At 38.5% G+C, this 17,732-nt stretch overlaps 2 protein-coding genes across 4 annotated transcripts in view; one reads left to right on the forward strand and one right to left on the reverse strand.

Moving 5' to 3' along the window:
* Nucleotides 1–5,621, forward strand: part of DCBLD1 (discoidin, CUB and LCCL domain containing 1) — a 73,820-nt gene extending 68,199 nt beyond the window's left edge. The window contains exons 15-16 of one of the 2 annotated variants that reach the window (XR_004676510.1): nt 1,094–1,180; nt 3,625–5,621. Coding sequence is in view for 1 of the 2 variants with exons in the window: in XM_034990383.1 (XP_034846274.1) it covers nt 3,206–3,221 (16 nt within the window). In the remaining variant the exon portion in view is untranslated. Of the gene's footprint in view, nt 1–1,093; nt 1,181–3,205; nt 3,246–3,624 lie in introns of those variants that run through there. The other variant, XM_034990383.1, reaches the window with a different exon arrangement.
* A 1,574-nt stretch (nt 5,622–7,195) lies between these two features.
* The window catches only part of GOPC (golgi associated PDZ and coiled-coil motif containing), a 42,061-nt gene continuing 31,524 nt past the window's right edge, over nt 7,196–17,732 (reverse strand). For both annotated transcript variants that reach the window (XM_034990386.1, XM_034990385.1), the window contains 3 exons: nt 16,385–16,549; nt 13,531–13,711; nt 7,196–10,275 (listed from right to left, as the gene is read on the reverse strand). In XM_034990386.1, coding sequence (XP_034846277.1) covers nt 10,145–10,275; nt 13,531–13,711; nt 16,385–16,549 — 477 coding nt within the window. In that variant the 3' untranslated portion in view covers nt 7,196–10,144. The remainder of the gene's footprint in view (nt 10,276–13,530; nt 13,712–16,384; nt 16,550–17,732) is intronic.

Raw genomic sequence — 17,732 nt, forward strand, 5'->3', positions numbered from 1 at the left:
TGCTCCCCCATGTTCTCTAAGTCTTTCCCCGGGCCTCTTTGGTGGAGTGCTCCTAACCACTCCTGGTTTGGCAGCACCGGGTTAGAATCTATAAATACTCAAATAAACTTAACATTTTTTAAATGCCTCAGTTTATCCTTTAACATTGGTGATTTCTAAACCCACTTCTTAATCCCTAAAGTGGAAATGATTATACAAGGGCTGCCGTGAAGATGAATTTATATCCGTCTTTTGCATACAGTAGGTGATCAATAAATACTAACTCCTCTCTTTCCAGCCAATCTGAAGTCTGAAACTGTCCTCCAGGGACAGCTCAGTCAGTTAAAGGTCTGCCTTCGGCTCTGGTCATGGTCCTGGAGTCCTGGGGTCCTGGGATCGAGCCCCGTGTCTGGCTCCCTGCTCAGCAAGGGGTCTGCTTCTCCCTCTCGCTCTCTCAATTAAAAAAAAAAAAAAAAAATCTAAAACTGTCCTCCAGCACCACTTCCCTTGGAGTCCTTTTCCAGCGGAGGTGGCCTTTTCTCTTCAACAGCTGCACTGGCTGTGGCCAGGGGGCAGGGCAGACCTTCCTCCCAACACCCACTTCCCACCCATTCTCACTCTCTCTCCCGCTTGCAAAATCCTCTCCCTCTGTGATACTCCTGCCCCCTAGCTCTGCCACCTTTTCTTCTCGCTGTGGCACCTAATGTCCCCCAAGCCACATTCTCCGTTCGCTGAGGACTTTTGCCTGGCTCAAGGTCTTCTCCATTCTTTCCCTGTGATCGCACTGGAGAATTCAGTGTCCAGCATGGTTTTTTGACGTCTCCTCTAGTAACCTCCACTCTACTGAAACTCCCTGCACAGATGTCCACACTCCTGTCCACACTCCTTCGGCAAGAACTCCAGCTCAGAGAGCTTACTAATTCTGTCTGCTCCAAACCTCCTGTTCTTTGGATTCCTCACCTTTCACCCTACCTGTGCGTTGACCTCATGAAGATATCGGATGCCCAGATAATCACCATTTTCCTCTGGTTGTTAAACTTTTTAAGTTGAATTTCCTTTCCATCCAGCATGTGAACTGTTTTGTCTCAGCATTTTCATGCCGCTGTCTTTCCAGGAACCCCAAACCGTGAGGCCCTAACGACAGAGGTCCCCCTCAGCATACCACCTGCACCTGTCCACCACGGCAGCAGGAGAACACTGTGTAATTATTCACACCGGGGCTCTTACCAACTCCTAGCTTCCCCACTTACCTGGGGCCCATTACTCCTCAACCTTATCAAGCTGATCTTCGATAACTGCCCCTCAGCAACTGTTCCAAAGCAGTGCCACTCCTCCCACCTTCCCGTACTCTTGAGGCCTTGCCACACTCCTTCCCCTCGTGGTCCTTAAAATCAGACCGGGTACCTGCCTGTCTAGCCCTCTTCCTACAGAAAACTGCATCCACGCCAGTCCTTTTCGTCTCCCGTCCTGGGTCAACGGGAAAGGGGCTCAAAACCTTCACCGGTGACCTAATCCCCATTGGCTTCTCCCTCATCACAGATTTTGCCCCTACGATTCCCTTTTCCCATGTCCTCACCTCTCCCTCTCAACTGGTATTTGCCTCTTGGCCTATAAAGTTGTTCAAATCTCTCTCAAGTGTAAAGAATTCTCCCTTAACACCCCAAGGCCATCTCCTTGCCTGTCCCCATTCTTCCAAGAGTGATCTAACCTGGCATGTTCGTGTGCCTCAGCTCCCATTCATTCTTGTCTGATGTAACTTTTGGTCATACGTGGTTATGCACTGGCTATACATACAAAACGTAGTAACCCTTTCCATTTGTTTAAGCCGCCTTTTGCATCCCTTTAGGGATTTTAAGTGGTTTTTGTGTAAGTACTGCACATTTTTTGTTTAATTTATGCTTAGGTGTTTTTTTGTTGTTGCCATCAGAAATGGTACCACCGGCCTCCTTTTATAGATCAAGAGCTGGTATAGCCTTGGTGGAAAAAAGTATACATTCTGGAACTGGACTGCCTGTGTTCAGATTCTGCTATCGTTGTGTGATCAAGAAAGTGTTATTTTATCTCTCTCTGACTCCATTTCCTTATTTCTAAGAGGAGACTGTGGTAGGATATACTTCATGGGGTTGCGGTGAAGATTACAAGGGTTAATACATGTAAAACCCTTAGAACAGTGCCTGACCCATGGTGGGCACCATGTTGGTATTAGCTATTACAGACGTATTTTTTTCATTAAAAGTATTTTTAAATATTAAAACGTATTTTTTCTTCCTCTTTGATTTGTTTATATTCTATTCCTTTACTAAATTTCCTTGTTTCTAGTAGTTTTTAGTTGATTCTCCGAGTTTTTCTGGGAATGTGATCATGTAGGCCAATATTGCTGTTGCAACCTCCTTTACCAAATTTATATGTACACTTAATTCCACTGGCAATACCTCCCTTACCACATTAAATGTTTCCAGTATCTCCCTACTCAGCATGATGCTGGCTTAGGGGTAGCAATAGATTACACTGAGGTGTATATTAAGAAAGCATCCGTTCATTCCTTTTTTTCCTCACCAAGAATTAGTGTTGGATTTTCACCAATTAGTTTTCAGCATCCATGGAACTAGAAGCAAATGATTTTTGGGGAGCCTGGGTGGCACAGTCGGTTAAGCTTCCGACTCTTGGTTTCGACTCAGGTCGTGATCTCAGGGTCATGGGATCAAGCCCTGCACTGGGCTCCACACTCAGCGGGGAGTTTCTCTCTCCCTCTGCCCCTCTGCGGTGCGCTCTCTCTCAAATAAATGTCTTAAAAAAAAGCAAATGATTTTCTTGCCTAGGATCCCTTTCTAGACCCAGCCATATGATTAATTATATCATTGGATGTCCTAATATTAAACAGTTATGGTGTGTGAGTCCATTAAACTGCTGAATTCACATCAATAACATTTTATTTAGGATTTTTGCATTAATGTTCTTTCACGAGACAGGTCTTGTCATTTTCTTTGTGTCAGTCTTCATCAGGTTTATTAGCTTGACAAAAACAATTTCATTTTCTCCTCCTTTTGGTTCTTTTCTTGCTAGGCATTGAAATAATCTGCTCTTTAAACGTTTGGTAGCATTGCCTATGAAACCATATATTTGTGGTAATTTTGGGAGGAGGCAGCACTGACAGTTTTTTCCATGGAAATCTGTTTAGATTTTAAAACTTCATTCAGTTGGTTTTTTGTTTTTTGTTTTTTTTTAGGATTTTATTTATTTGAGAGAGAGAGTGCACAAGCAGGAGGAGTGGCAGAGGAAGAAGGAGAAGTAGGCTCCCCCCGAGCAGGAAGCCTGATGTGGGACTTGATCCCAGGACCCTGGGATCATGACCTGAGCCGAAGGCAGACGCTTAACCAACTGAGCCACGCAGGCGCCCCAAAACTTAATTCAGTTTTGGTAAATTACATTATCTTTGAAAAGTTTTCAAATTTATTCATATAAAATTAAAATAGTTTTTTATGACCCATTCATTCCCTCTGTTTTTATGGTTATTTCTCCCTTATTTTGTACATTTGCCTCTACTCTCCTTTTTCATATTAGTTTAGCCAGCAGTTCATCTGTTGTCTTTTTCCCCCTGAAAATTAGTTGATTTCTTTTTTTTTGGTTCAATTTTTCTGCTTTCAGAAGCAGATAATGCATTTGTTACGGCGCTCGGCAGAGAAAAAAATGTCCTTACTGATGGTGAGACTGACGCTTGCCCAAATGTCACAAGTATCCTGTTGCAACCCAGCTCCCTGAAGACTACGGGAACCCTGTGCACATGAAGGGCGAGGGAGGGAACGTTCCCGTCTCAAGAGTCTGCAGCTCTGCCATGGAATGTCAACAGTCACCCAACTGCAGAAAATCTATTCCTAGTGAAATTCAAATCCAGCTCAACTGTCATTTTTAAAAATCAAAACTTAATCAATCCTAGGCTCCATAAAACCTTGCACCATTAAAAAAATATATAAGTGGGGGAGAAAGACTGAAAAGCTGACAGTTTCATCTGTATTTCCCTTTCTCCCTTTGTGGCCTATTAAAGTAGAATCAAGAGAGGGATTTGAGTCCTGGCTGACACCTACTAGCTGTGTAACCCTGGACAAGGAATATAACTTTCTAGTTCTCAGTTTATTCATTCTCCCAATAAAAAGTATTTTGACAATCTTCATAAAATCTTCCAATTCTAATAGGCAGAAGCAGCATATTTGGAGAATGTGCTGCCCCCTGCTGGCATTTTGACAAATTGCAAATTTTACCAATCCAAAGCAAAGACTGCAAGTTTGTGTATTTTATATTTTGTGGCTCTAATTTTCCTTCTTATACTTCCATTCATCTATCTTCCTATTTATGAGCCAGATTTTACAATCTTGTTACTTTTGCCATTCAAATCTTCCTTCCTTCCCAAATTCTTTGAAAGTTTTGTTGCAACCTCCCAATCCTGTGATGGCTGTTTAGAATTTTCTTGTGGTTCTGTTAATTTTTGCTTTATATAATTTGAGGCTATTTTAAATTAATATATACAAGGTTAGAATTATTTTAATTTTGTACTGAGTTGATGCTTTAAGAATTGAAGTAGGTTTCTCTATCCCTGGTAATGCTGCTTTTTTTCCCCCTTGAAGCCTAGTTTCTCTGACAGGAATAATTATCTCTGTTAGCCTTTGGGGAATATATGCCCAGTGTATCTTCTTTATCATTTCACTTTCAGATTTTCTGTGTCCTTATGTTTTCAGTGTGGATTATTTTTTCCAATCTGAATTCTTTGTCTTAACAAGAGAGTTTAGTCCTTGATCAAGCCCTCTCAAATCCAATCCTAGTAGCACTTGGCACCTGGCAGTATATGCTAGCTAATTCTTACACTTGTGAGGTCTCATCTCTTTTCTCCCTTACCAGGCCCAGCACATCCACAGCCAGGCTGTGCTAGGATTTGAGCCTAGTTACTGGCCTGGCAGCCAAGAGAGGAGATGGGGACAGTAACTGTCTGAGGGGGCGCTAGAGGGACCCACAGGACTAAGCATAGAGCTGCACTCACAACTATGATATCACAGAGAAAGAACACCAGGCAAAATCAGCAAAGGGGAAAGGCACATGAACAAAGTCCAGAGGAAATCTGGCACAAGCTCCAAGAGTCTTCTTCTAATTAAGTCACAGAGGATGAGCTGAATTCCTCCAGCAACGATGTGTAACACATGAAATACTGTCCACCGGGAAGTCGGCCTGAGCCTGGGCAAGCCTGCAGTCCAGGGTTTTTACTGGGCCTCAGTCACGGAGGTACCCTCAGCCTGGCATGTATCCAAAGTCCAGATTCCCAGAAGGAAAGCAGGCATTTAACATAAATCTTATTGTTTGTACAAAGGCTTCAGGCACAGTAAACCACCCTTATCAGTTAGGGAATGGGAGAGGGGGGACACTCCTGAAATCCAAATTGCTGGATACTAGCCAGAGGTGAACTCTGCAGGTAGGCCTTTCTAAGGAGAACAGGTTCAGGGACATCATTTATGAAATACGTAGTAAACTGAGCCGTGGTCTCATGCCAACCACTTACCGATCAGGAGGTCCTCCTCTTCAGCCTCTCGGTGGGAGATGAGCCGGTTCCTCACCTAAGAACCTGTTTCCTCACGTCTCACTCCTGGTCCACTTGTGTTAGCCTGGGTCCTCCAAGAAGCAGACACCAAGACCAAGAAGGGATCTGCTGTGTAACATTTATTAGGAGCAATGCTGGTGAGGCAATAAGAGAGGAAGCTGGGTTTAGTGGGAAGCCGGAAGCAACCAGCCCCCGATGCAGGTAGGAGCTCAGCTGCAGGAGGGAAGGTGGGGAGGAAGCCACTGAGATTAGAATGTAATCCTACGGGAGCCTGGCAAGACCGTCAGGAGTCCTCAAGCCAAGGCAAGGTCCTGTCGTGGGGGCAGCAGCTGGAGAAGCCGGGATGGGTTTCAGAGCGCAGCAGCCGCGGAGCCCGGAGTGCCTGTGCTGCACGCACCTGCGGGACGTCTGCGAGCCGCAGTCTCCTAGCCGCCGCCACAGGGGCTACCACTCTCAAAAGACACCTGAAAAAGATTTAGTATCGGACAAATATTTAGCACCAACAGCGCATGGTAACTTGCAATACTTTTAGTTAAAAAAAAAAAAGTTACAAAACCACCTAAAATAGAACACTGATTAAAAGTGAAAATGTAAATAATCTTTTAAATTTCATAGATCGAACAACATTCCAAACTGCTTGCTGAGCTGGGAGCTTAAGCTGACCTACAGACACCATATTGTATGAGGACTAAATCAAGGTTAATCAATGACAAAAAATAAGTGTTTCTAAATGTTCATAACTTAAGTAGTCTTCTGAAATATGATTTGTATTCATCAATACTAAGAGTAAAATACCATTTGTAAGTTTATCTTGCTGATTGACCTCAAATACCCTTAGCAAAGCAAAGGCATTCCTACACATTTTACACCTAGTCCTTAGGTTGACTATAAGTGACCATATGTAAAACTTCTGAAGCAAAGAAACAGAACAATGTTTACAGATGTTGCTAAAAATTATTTTACACCTATTTTGGAAACTTCTCAACTCTGTGGGCTCAGAGGATAAAATGGAAGAATGTCCTCTTACACGGTATCTAAAAGGATCGGTTTTTAAATTTGTTTCAATATTATCCGCTTAGAGAACATTGACTATCAAAATCTGTAACATAAAACTAACCCAAGGAGACTAGAGTCTTTGCCATCTGCTAAGTTTCAACAAAACGCTGGTCCCACAGTTGCTCTGACAGTTCCTTCCAACCACCATGTTTTTAACTAACCCAGAGTAAACATTTCCTATGATCACACAGTTAATTCCTACCAAAAAAAAAAAAAAAAAAAAAGTTGCACTATAGTAACTAGGTTTCAGCCTTCGCATGGACCTGATGGCTGTTAGTACAAATGATAGAAGCTACTAGAAATAAACCAAAATATTTAATGGGAAAGAAACTTAAAATGTTTGGGGTGCCTGGGTGGCTCAGTCGTTAAGCATCTGCCTTGGGCTCAGGTCATGATCCCAGGGTCCTGGGATCGAGCCCCGCATCGGGCGCCCTGCTCCGCGGGAAGCCTGCTTCTCCCTCACCCACTCCCCCTGCTTGTGTTCCCTCTCTCGCTGTCTCTCTCTGTCAAATAAATAAGTAAAACCTTAAAAAAAACCAAAAAACTTGAAATGTTGTTTTAAAAATGAGATCAATACCATTTTAATGTAGAAGATGCCATCTTTATTTACAGGCTAATAAAAAAATATTAAACTCAACTAGATATAATACATTTGTCATAAATCCTATAGATCTGAGGCCGACCCTATGTGGAAGACTGAATAAGTGGAATGGTGGAATACATAATAAAGATGTCAAATAATGTGTGACTTACACATGAATCAATGAATCAATGAATTTTGTTTCTTAACATGAAAACAAAGTAAGTCCACTGTGTGGGGAGTAAAACCAGCACCAAGCACAAGCTGTGTTACCTTTTGACAACTATTCAGTTATAATTACAAAGACTCAGAACCTTTCATTTCTCTTAAATGTGTTTTAACAAGCCTCATAACCCAAAAGTTGCTGCTCCAGCATATTCCTAACAGATACTGTAGAAGAGAGTTTTAGAGGCTAAACTGTAAATACACACACCCCTACACACAACCCTCATACTGTGGAACATTTTTTCTCAGCTCCTCTGTGTGTGCATTTGTAGATTTTTTCTTTTTCCTCTTTAACTGTAATGGCTTCGCAACAGTTCTCTCCTTTTCTATTTGGTTTTGTCCTAGAAACTTAGGTGCTAGGAATTTCTTCCCTATAAATGTGAAAATATAAAAACTGCTTCTCATTCAGTCTCTAATTCTTAGCTCATCCCCCCAGAGACCAGTCTAAAATGAACTTTTAACTAGGTACTTTCTAAACTCCTGCCAGGAAGCTCACAGTAGCATCTGAGCAACAGGATTCTCATGCAGACTTCGCAAACCAGGGTGAAGCAGGAATGAAAACAGAACTGACTTAAGCAATCTTAAACTACCTGGGAAATCTTTCCTTCTGCTCTTCAGCCCTTGAAAGGAGTTTATGTCATAACCATCCCATATGATCCATATTACATAGCGTCTCCAGAGAAATGCCAATTCAAGGCTCTTAAAATACTCTTTATGGACTTTTTCAGATTGTTCTCGAAAATCAAAAAGTTTTAGCTAGGATCTCCTAAGGATTCTGTCTAGTAGATAAAGGATATTCTCTGGAAAAAAACCCAAAAAACCAAAAAACAAAACCGCCGTGGTCATCCCATCCCAGGCTGCGTTTTAAAAAAAACAAGAACATGGTTTCAAGTCACAACAAAAATGCTTTCAGATACACTGCAATGGAAATTTTTTTGGCTAAGTGAATATACTGGCTCAACTACACCTTGCAGATTTCATGTCATGCCTGGGGTATGTGTTTGGTGTAAGGGGAATGCATAAGGAAAAAACTTTCTTTTAAGAGGCCTAGCCTGTCAGGAGCAAACAGTAACATGTAGCTTGCTTATTTGGTTGTACAATTAAATACTAGCTTTTGCTGGGAGGCAACGTTACGCTACAAGGTATTTTAATATCAGTAACAATATACACTATGAAGTGCATTTCTATTACAAACTAACATGGTGATATACAAATGAACAAAACCATCGAAAACAAACCATAAATGAGCAATAGTTAAAACATAAAATTTATAAATAGCAAAACCACCAAATAAAGTATATACATTGTATAGATTTACCTATGAACAAATATATAGTGCATCTAGGAAAGACAAAAAAAATGTGTTCTATATCACGTAACACCTGAATATTATACATGAAGATACTGGTAATATTCTAAAAGCCTCGTAGGCCTGTCCCCCACTTAATAGCCCCTTAAATGTATATCCTTTAAAAAAAAAAATCAGTGATACTGGCAAAACTATCACCTCTTTAAATGCAATGTTTTCACTTTCCCCAAGCAGGGTACCCATGACCTGCAAAGCAATAAATAAGACAGCAGGCCCTCCATGCTTAATCCTGGGATAAGAGAATTAACAAATCTGTAGTTTTGCATATGAGAGCACTTTAGTCAAGCAAACACTGAGGTGAAAAGCCAACCCAAACAATTACTACATCAAAATGTCTTCACTTTATCTTGCCCACCAGTGCCTCGGCTTTTTAAATGATTGGCAAATAAGTTACTTTGAGAGAAAACTGCTGTGTAGATGCAATGTAATTTACTGACAAATAAATTTGAGCTATTACTGCCAGAAAAATGTATCATTACATACCAAGACTATCACAACAAGACAAACTTTATGAACAACTCAAAATGTATAAAACTGTCTTTTGTGGATCCCAGAAAAAAAATTATTGGAGTCTAAACATTAATAATGTAATGCTCCAATACCATGCACACAGATCAACATAATTGAGGACAGATATTTTATACTCATCTGCATTTCTTTTAAAAACCAAGAAAGTACAATGTACAGTAACTTTTGAGAAAGTATTTCTAGTGCAGCATTGATTGATAAAGGATTGCTTAAAGAAAACTATTTTGTACTGCATTGAATAAAGCTGAAAGGCAAACTCATTACAATAAATGATCATTAAGAACTGATTTAGATATCAGGATGCAAAATAAATTAAAAACCTAAAGCCATTCTTTTAGTTAAAAAAAATTAAGTCAAGCCTACATTTCTGCAATTCACTGAGTTAGGTTCCATCTCTGAAATACCACACTTAACATTCTGGAATATATATAATATGAATTCATTTATTCTCTTGTATTTAAAGGCTATTTCTTATAAAATTCCGGTTAGCACGGTCCTTCTACTAAATGGAAAAGGAGACAAATAAAACAGTCGTGCTTCATTTGGTACTTAAGAGCCTAGTAATATCCCCTGGGGAAACACATGCTTTGGTGCTTTACAGTTTTACGAAAATCAAAGCTGCTTTACATGCAATAGCTAATTATGGTATACCACAGAAAACTGGGAGTTTTATGCATTTAGAATTGTTCACATGAAGCCCTGAGGTACCCGCCTTTCATTTAGGCTACAAGCCTCCCTTGATCTTGTATAGTCTTTGTCACCGCTTCCCTAGTGCCCCAAACTCAGAAGAGTCTGGTCAACAATCTTGTCCAGAGATACAGTCAATTTAGTACGATTTTTTGTGATACAGACTGTGCAGATCCTCTAGTTTAGAAGCACTGTCTTCTACGGGAGTTTCACTTGAAGTTCCTAGGTCTCCATTTTCATGTCCATCAGCTACTGCCTTCTTATTAAACCCTGAAAGAAAGAGAAAAAAAGGCAGATACTTTCTAATCCAAAAAAAGTCTTAGAACTTGATTGAGCAAAGACAAGGAATGCCCACTATAATTAATAATAGTAATGAGGCAAATAATGGGGCCCTAAATTAATCAAGTTAGTAATTTCTGACAAAGGGATTCTTCCTTCTTCTGGCAGATATCAAACACTGTACAGATTTTTTCATATTCTCTATTGGACCTATCAAAAAATTATATATAATTTCCTACCAGACTTTCCATGAAACTTAGAATTACTACACACAATCGTAAAATTCAGTTAATTCTACGTACACAAATATATAATGAACAGCCAACTATATGTTTCTTCTACATTTCGCTTTCAGATTATTTAACTGCAGTGAACTGAGGCACATGCTAGCTTCCTGCTATAAGTTGTTGGCGAGACAATGTCCAGATACAATTTAAAACAAATTTTGGTTAATCTGAAAAATAGACACTAGGCTTGCCAATAAAATCAGAGTTGATTATGTCATCGATTTAGTGAGCTATGAAGTTTGGACGTGTGCTAAACAATAATCAGTGGGTATATTTTTTTGTGATTTGAATCCATTAATAGTGATAAATCATAAGAGCATACATTTTGGTTTTATGAGTCACATTTTAAGTGGTCTGCAATTTACAGAGGTGACACAGAAGTCTTTTAGCCTCAGCTGCAAAAAAGGAAAGGAAGAAGCCTTCTAATGCGGACAGAAAATAGTTGAAAGGGTGAAAGACAATGCAATCAGAGGGAAAGCAGCCCACCGGCGTAAAGTTCTGACATGCTGCCACAATAGTTTTGTTCAAGATGCATGGGGAGAACACTACTGCTACTGCTGTCTACATGTAGGTAATTCATAAAAGCCAGGCTTACCACAAGAACATTAGTTCATTAGTTCACTATATAACTCTGTGCCAGAAATTTCTCATTTTTGGTTTTCAGGATGCCTTCACACTGCAGATTCCAAAGAGTTTTGTTCATGTGGTTTACTAACGTTATGTAGGTTACTGATGTTTACCATATTAGTAATTAAAACTTCTGAGAAATCTAAAAAAATTATGACTCTGTTAAAAATGAAAATAAGCCTAATAAATGTTAACATAAACAACATATTTGTCTCAGTGGAAAGAATTCCATTTTCTAAAAATTTAGTCAGAGGAGGAGCATTATTTTCAATTTTGCAAATATCCTTAAAGTCTGGCTTTAGGGGCGCCTGGGTGGCTCAGCTGGTTAGGCGTCTGCCTTCGGCTCAGATCGTGGTCCCGGGATCCTGGGATTGAGCCCCGCATCAGGCTCCCCGCTGAGCAGGGGAGCCTTCTCCCTTTCCTGCTCCCTCTGCTTGTGCTCTCTCTCCCTCAGTGTCAAGTAAATAAATAAAATCTTTAAAAAATAAAAAAAAATAAATAAAGTCTCGCTTTATAGATAGCTGGATTTTCTTATTTGCCTTGGCTCAATCTATTACAAGTATATAAAAAAGTTCACCCTCACACAGATACATAGTTGGAAGAGGGAAGAGTAGTTTTAATAGGCTTTTCGGATAACTGTCAATATTCTTCTTTGATACTATACCAAAATTGGAAACCACAGATTTTGAAACGATATCCATGAACTGTTCACACTGTTACGTTAAAATCCACTTGTCTATCTTGCTGTTTGAATGGCTCTTTTACCCATGCAGGATTTTGTAATATCATGCACTGGTCATTTGAAAAATATTAGATCACTGAGTTATGTAGCAATTCCATGAGTTGACATGTTTCATTTTTACTATATCAAAAAAAAAAAAATCACATTTATTAACATCACCACCAATCTTATTATACAAAAAAGCTGTCAAGCTCATGGTGATTGGTACAGGTTTTACAAAATTCTAATTCTCACTTGAAAGCTGAAATTTTATCATTGACACTAAATACTGTCAGTTGTTTCCCTGAAGTGATGGACTCATTTTGTTCCTTTTAAAGAAAATGGCTGCCAAACTGTCTGAACAACCATAATTTGGCAGTCATTCTTCAAGTCAAAACTGTCTTCCATGAAAAAAACGGCCAGTTCAGCTAGCTACTTAATCACTTAGGTGCTTTTCTTTGAGACCAGCATGCAGATTCAGTGCTTTATGCATACTTCCCATCTCATAACACACAGTACGAAAAAGACAAGTATTCAAGGGTCGAGATTTAATAAAATGAAGTTTTACTATTTCATGAAACTGGCATTTTCTTCTCTTTTTTTTTTTAACTCTGAGTAGATGGCAAGAAAGAAACAATGATTACTTTAGTAGTAGTACCACTGCCCTGATTTGTACCAAGGCAAGCAGGTATTTACCCTCACTGCTTTTGCACCATCAGTGCAAATATCAATTCAGGAAAAAACCCAGAAATAATGTTTTAGCATTATTATGAATCATTTTGGGGGGGCGTTTTATTTATTTATTTGAGACAGAGAGAGAAAGAGAGCATATGCGCGTGCCTGCACATGAGTGGGGGGGAGGGGAGAGGGAGAAGCAGACACTCTGATAAGCAGGGAACCCGAAGACACAGGGCTCAATCCCAGGACACAGAGATCGTGACCAGAGCTGAAGGCAGAGGCTTAACAGAATGAGCCACCCAGGTGCCCCTATTATGAACGATTTTTATCTCATGAATTCCCTAGAAGGGTCTCAGGGACCCCCAGAGATTCATAGATCACAATTTAAGAACCACTGCTCTATGTAAAAGAAAGGGCCAGAATTTCTCTTTACAATATGTGTAAATAATAGCAAAGGAACTAAACCAAAAATTCTCAAGATCACATATCCTGATTCTAATAATAATTGCAAGACAATGGTCTAATAACATACTCATATTAGTCTACAAATCATTGTATTATGACAGAAGAATGTACATTAACAGCAAGATGACAGTAAGATGTATCTACTCTAAAAGGCATTTTTATCAGTCTGTTTCAGAATCTAGAAAACTTGAATTTTTATTTTTTATTTTTCAAGGATCATTTGTAGTTCAGTAACTGGTAATACACTTGTCTTAAAATCCAAAATGAACCTAAGAGAACTTCTATGTATATACATTTTGGCATAGTGACCAGTATGCAATGAAACTATAAGCAAAGGAGAGCTATTTGATCTGTTAATGATGATTTCCCCATCATTAAAACAGTGTTACTGAAGAAATCTAAAATTTTGTATTTTAAAAGTTTATTAATAATAAATACATGAACAGTAACTTTTAGAGTCATTTTTACCTTGCAGCACTTTGATTTCCCCACTTGTGTCTTTGCAACCAGCACCAGGATTACTCCCTCCCTCTAACTCATCAAGGTACAAACGGTAGCGATGTCCACTCTCATCTTCATACTCTACATTTTCATCATCAGAATCCACTTCGGGAGCCACATAAACTACTTCAAATTCAATCTCTCCTCTCTAAAATGAAGAAAGAAAATGAGGAAGTCAAGTTATGTACTTATACTCAAAAAATGCTTTCCAAATTCCTTGGGGTGAGTGATAGGCATGAGAAGCAGTCAGACCTCAAATGTAGCTCCTTTCAAGACAACCGATAATGAAATTCTAGAATCTCAAAAAGTAGAAAAGCACACAGAGGCCATCACGTCCAGATCAACCCCATGAATTCTAAGTAATTTCCTTTTAATATTACAATAGCTCTTTGTACTAGTCACAGTATTTTTGCTAACAGACCTAAACTAAAAATGAATGCTTAACTACTCAAAAAACTTTAGAACAAATGTTTAGTTTAAAAGTCATTCTGCCATTTTGTACTTGACACAGCAAATCCATCTAAGTAGTCAGATATTAAAGTTGCACTTAAGGGCATCACACAAACTTTTCCTTGACTAATTCAAGAAACCTCTACACAATGATTTCTTTTTTCTTAGTGAATAGGTCTTGGGCCTTTACTTAACTTTCACTGAGTACCACAGTGTTAATAGTAATTATTATAATAGTTATTTTATTTATTGTACGAGACTATATCCTTCAATCCTTGAATAACCCTATTGTAGTACAGTCTCTTTTACATGAATGAGAAACCTGAATGAGTTCTGGAAAGAGCAGATAATTTTTCCAATATGATGAGCGAGTAAAATAGAAAAACCGAAATTTGACTCCAAAGTCCTTGCTCTTTCTACTAGACTAAATGTGTAATATTTGGGGGCGCCTGGCTGGCTCAGTCAGAAGAGCACTTGATGCTTGATCTCAGGGTTTTAAGTTCGAGCCCCATGTTGGGTACAGAGATTACTTAAATAAATTTTTAAAAATACTTATTATAAATAAATGTAATACTTGTACTGCTATTTTTTTTTAAGATTTATTTATTTTAGAGAGAAAGAAAGTGCAAGCAAGGGGAAGTACAGAGGGAGAGGGAGGGAGAGAATCTCAAGCAGACTCCCCGTTGAGTGCGGAGCACGATGTGGGGCTGGATCTCGCGACCCTGTGGGTCATGACCTGAACTGAAGCCAGACACTTAACCGACTGAGCCACCCAGGTGCCCTTGTACTACTATTCTTTAATAAAACTTATGTTCAAGTAAAAAGTTACAGGTTGGGCGCCTGGGTGGCTCAGTTGGTTAAGCGACTGCCTTCGGCTCAGGTCATGATCCTGGAGTCCTGGGATCGAGTCCCGCATCGGGCTCCCTGCTCGGCAGGGAGTCTGCTTCTCCCTCTGACCCTCCTCCCTCTCATGCTCTCTGTCTCTCATTCTCTCTCTCTCAAATAAATAAATAAAATCTTTAAAAAAAAAAAAGTTACAGGTTATTTTATGTTTAAAAAACATTCCAAGTCATTTAATAAGAGAATACAATTACTACACACAAGTCTGGTATTTGCAACTCTGAAAATTATGGCCTGCCTTTGCTCCAAAGAACGCATGCCATTTTTTACTGCCACTCACTAAGTCAGTCTCTTTGGTGCTCTGCTTTCCCAGCAGTTTAAGGTTATGTTTCAGAATTTTAACACATGCTTAGCATTTCCTTAACAGTTTGTGACTGCCTGTTTGTATTTCCTTTACCACAGCTGCCATTCATCTCACTCTCGTGCTACTGAATATGGCCAGCTTGGACTGAGAAAACACTAACTGAAAGAGGTTAGGGTTGCATTCTGAGATCTCTCTTAGCAGATAATGCTTATAGATACCATCTGGGGGAGACAGATGGATCAGGTGGTAGTCGTCCATAAAGTTCTAGATTAAAGAATTAGGTCTGTGGGTGACAGTCATGGAGACAGATTTTAGACTTAATATGAGGAAGACCTTCCTAAAAATCAGCAATGTACAACAATAGAATGGACTACTTTATCAACAAGTTCCCCCCAATGTAAATATTTAATTAGTGATATTGTAGAGGTTTATACAAAGTAGAGTTGAACCAATAAGCTCTAAATTCACTTTCAGCTTTGAGATTCAATTCTACACTGAGGACCCAACAAACATCTCAATGTACTATCAACATCTAATTTCTTCAACCTTCTTCTTGAAGGAAAAAAAGAAAACAAAACAAAAAACCCATCTTAAGTAAACTTGGTAACAAATAAGACTTGTGGGTATGAATCCCAACTCTATGATTCATTTTCTTTGCAACCTAGAGCAAATCCCTAAGAACCTTAGTTTACTCATTTTAAATAAGAGGGTTGGGCTAAATGATTTCTTAGGACCCTTTCTGTTCTAACATTTATGTCTGTAAAACCAATCTGCTTCTAACATTATGTTTTCTATAATGCCTTCTATTTGTATAGTGTTTTAGTCATTAACGACGTTTTGCTTTCTAAGTACCAGGTCCTGTTCGGAGTACTTTCTATGAATCAACATACTTAATCCTTACAGCTTTCCAATAAGGGCACAGTAGCAGAGCAGAGGATTTAAGTAACTTGCTCGAAGTTATGCAGCTGTGGGAAAAAGCAAGTAAAATCTTCTTCAGTAAATCTGGCTGAATATCTTCTATAAAAGGCCCAAATCAAAGGGAACTAGTATCTATATATAAACACTTTACTACTTAAGAAGCCTCAAGTACTGGAAGTATAAAATCTTCAGTAGATTCAAGAAGAACCAACTGATAGATCCAATTTTAATTACATAAAGGGAACTTACCTGCTGGGAAAGAATGGTTACAGCTTCTTTATGCTTTGTGTCCCTTAGGTTAACTCCATTAACAGCCAGAATAGCATCTCCAACGTGCAGTCCTCCACATCTATCAGCAGGTTGCCCTGGGTGGATCTCAGAAATGAGGATTGGAACACCATGTTCTTTCCCACCCTAACCAAAAAAAAAAAAAAAAAAAAAAAAAGGAAGTCAATTAGTTTACTCTTTTATAGTCACAGACTTTCCTAACAATAAAATATCTTCTTAAAAATACATTTCAATAAGCATCTATCCTGTATAAATGCTGAGTAAAATATTATTTGCTACTTAGGTAATGGTAAATATATTATTACAAGTATCAAACAGTTATCTCTGAATAAAACAATAACATACATGTGCTTTCTAAAACACATTCCAAAGCCAAAAAAAACCAAATCAAAAAACTACAATCAGCTGAACTCTTTTAAACATAAATAAAAATATTTTAGGTATTAATAGTCCACAGCACTATTAGATTTTATCAAATCTAAATCACTATAATAAGACTTACCATTATTTTATGTCCTACAAAAATCACTGAAAGAGTGTAAGAACAATCTCAATTTCAGAGATATTAAAATGTGAAAAAATATGCAACACAGAATTGATAAAATGCAGTTATTTGGTACCTTTCACCTTTTAGCTTGTGTTATAATTATTTGTGTGTGTGTGTGTGTATATATATATGTATGTATTATTTGTGTGTGTATGTACATATATATTATTTGTGTGTATGTGTATATATACGTATTATTTGTGTGTGTGTATGTGTATATTTACGTATTATTTGTGTATGTATGTGTATATATATGTAGTATTTGTGTGTGTGCGTGTATATATATATATATGTATTATTTCTTCTAAAATTTATGCTCTTTGAGGGCAGTGCATTCAAAAAGGTAGGTAGGTATTCAATAAATACCCATCAGGTAAACTTCTTATGATAAAAAAAATTTCTACATTAAACAATACCAAAAAGCAAATGAACTTATGCAGTATCCATATATTACCAAATGAAAGACAGAGTAAAGCCATCTTATTCATTCTTCTGGAAAAAAGTACTGTAAGGACAGCAAAATGACTCCAAATATATGTATTTTATAATATGCTGCTCTCAGAAATGTTGCCCAAGACAACTGTTTGTAAAGGCATCAAATTTAGAATGGAAGAATATTTGGACTCAACAGCCAGTGAAATCTGACAACAAAGAAATGAGAACACGAGAAAGATAGCACATACTCTAGAGAAAAGAACAATACAATCGGGAGCCATTTAACATAAAGCAAACAGTCATATCCATTCTCAAAGGTCCTAGAGG

The sequence above is a fragment of the Mirounga leonina genome, unplaced genomic scaffold (assembly GCF_011800145.1).
Source record: "Mirounga leonina isolate KUSES-001 unplaced genomic scaffold, KU_Mleo_1.0 Mir_53, whole genome shotgun sequence".
Classification (NCBI taxonomy): Eukaryota; Metazoa; Chordata; class Mammalia; order Carnivora; family Phocidae; genus Mirounga; species Mirounga leonina.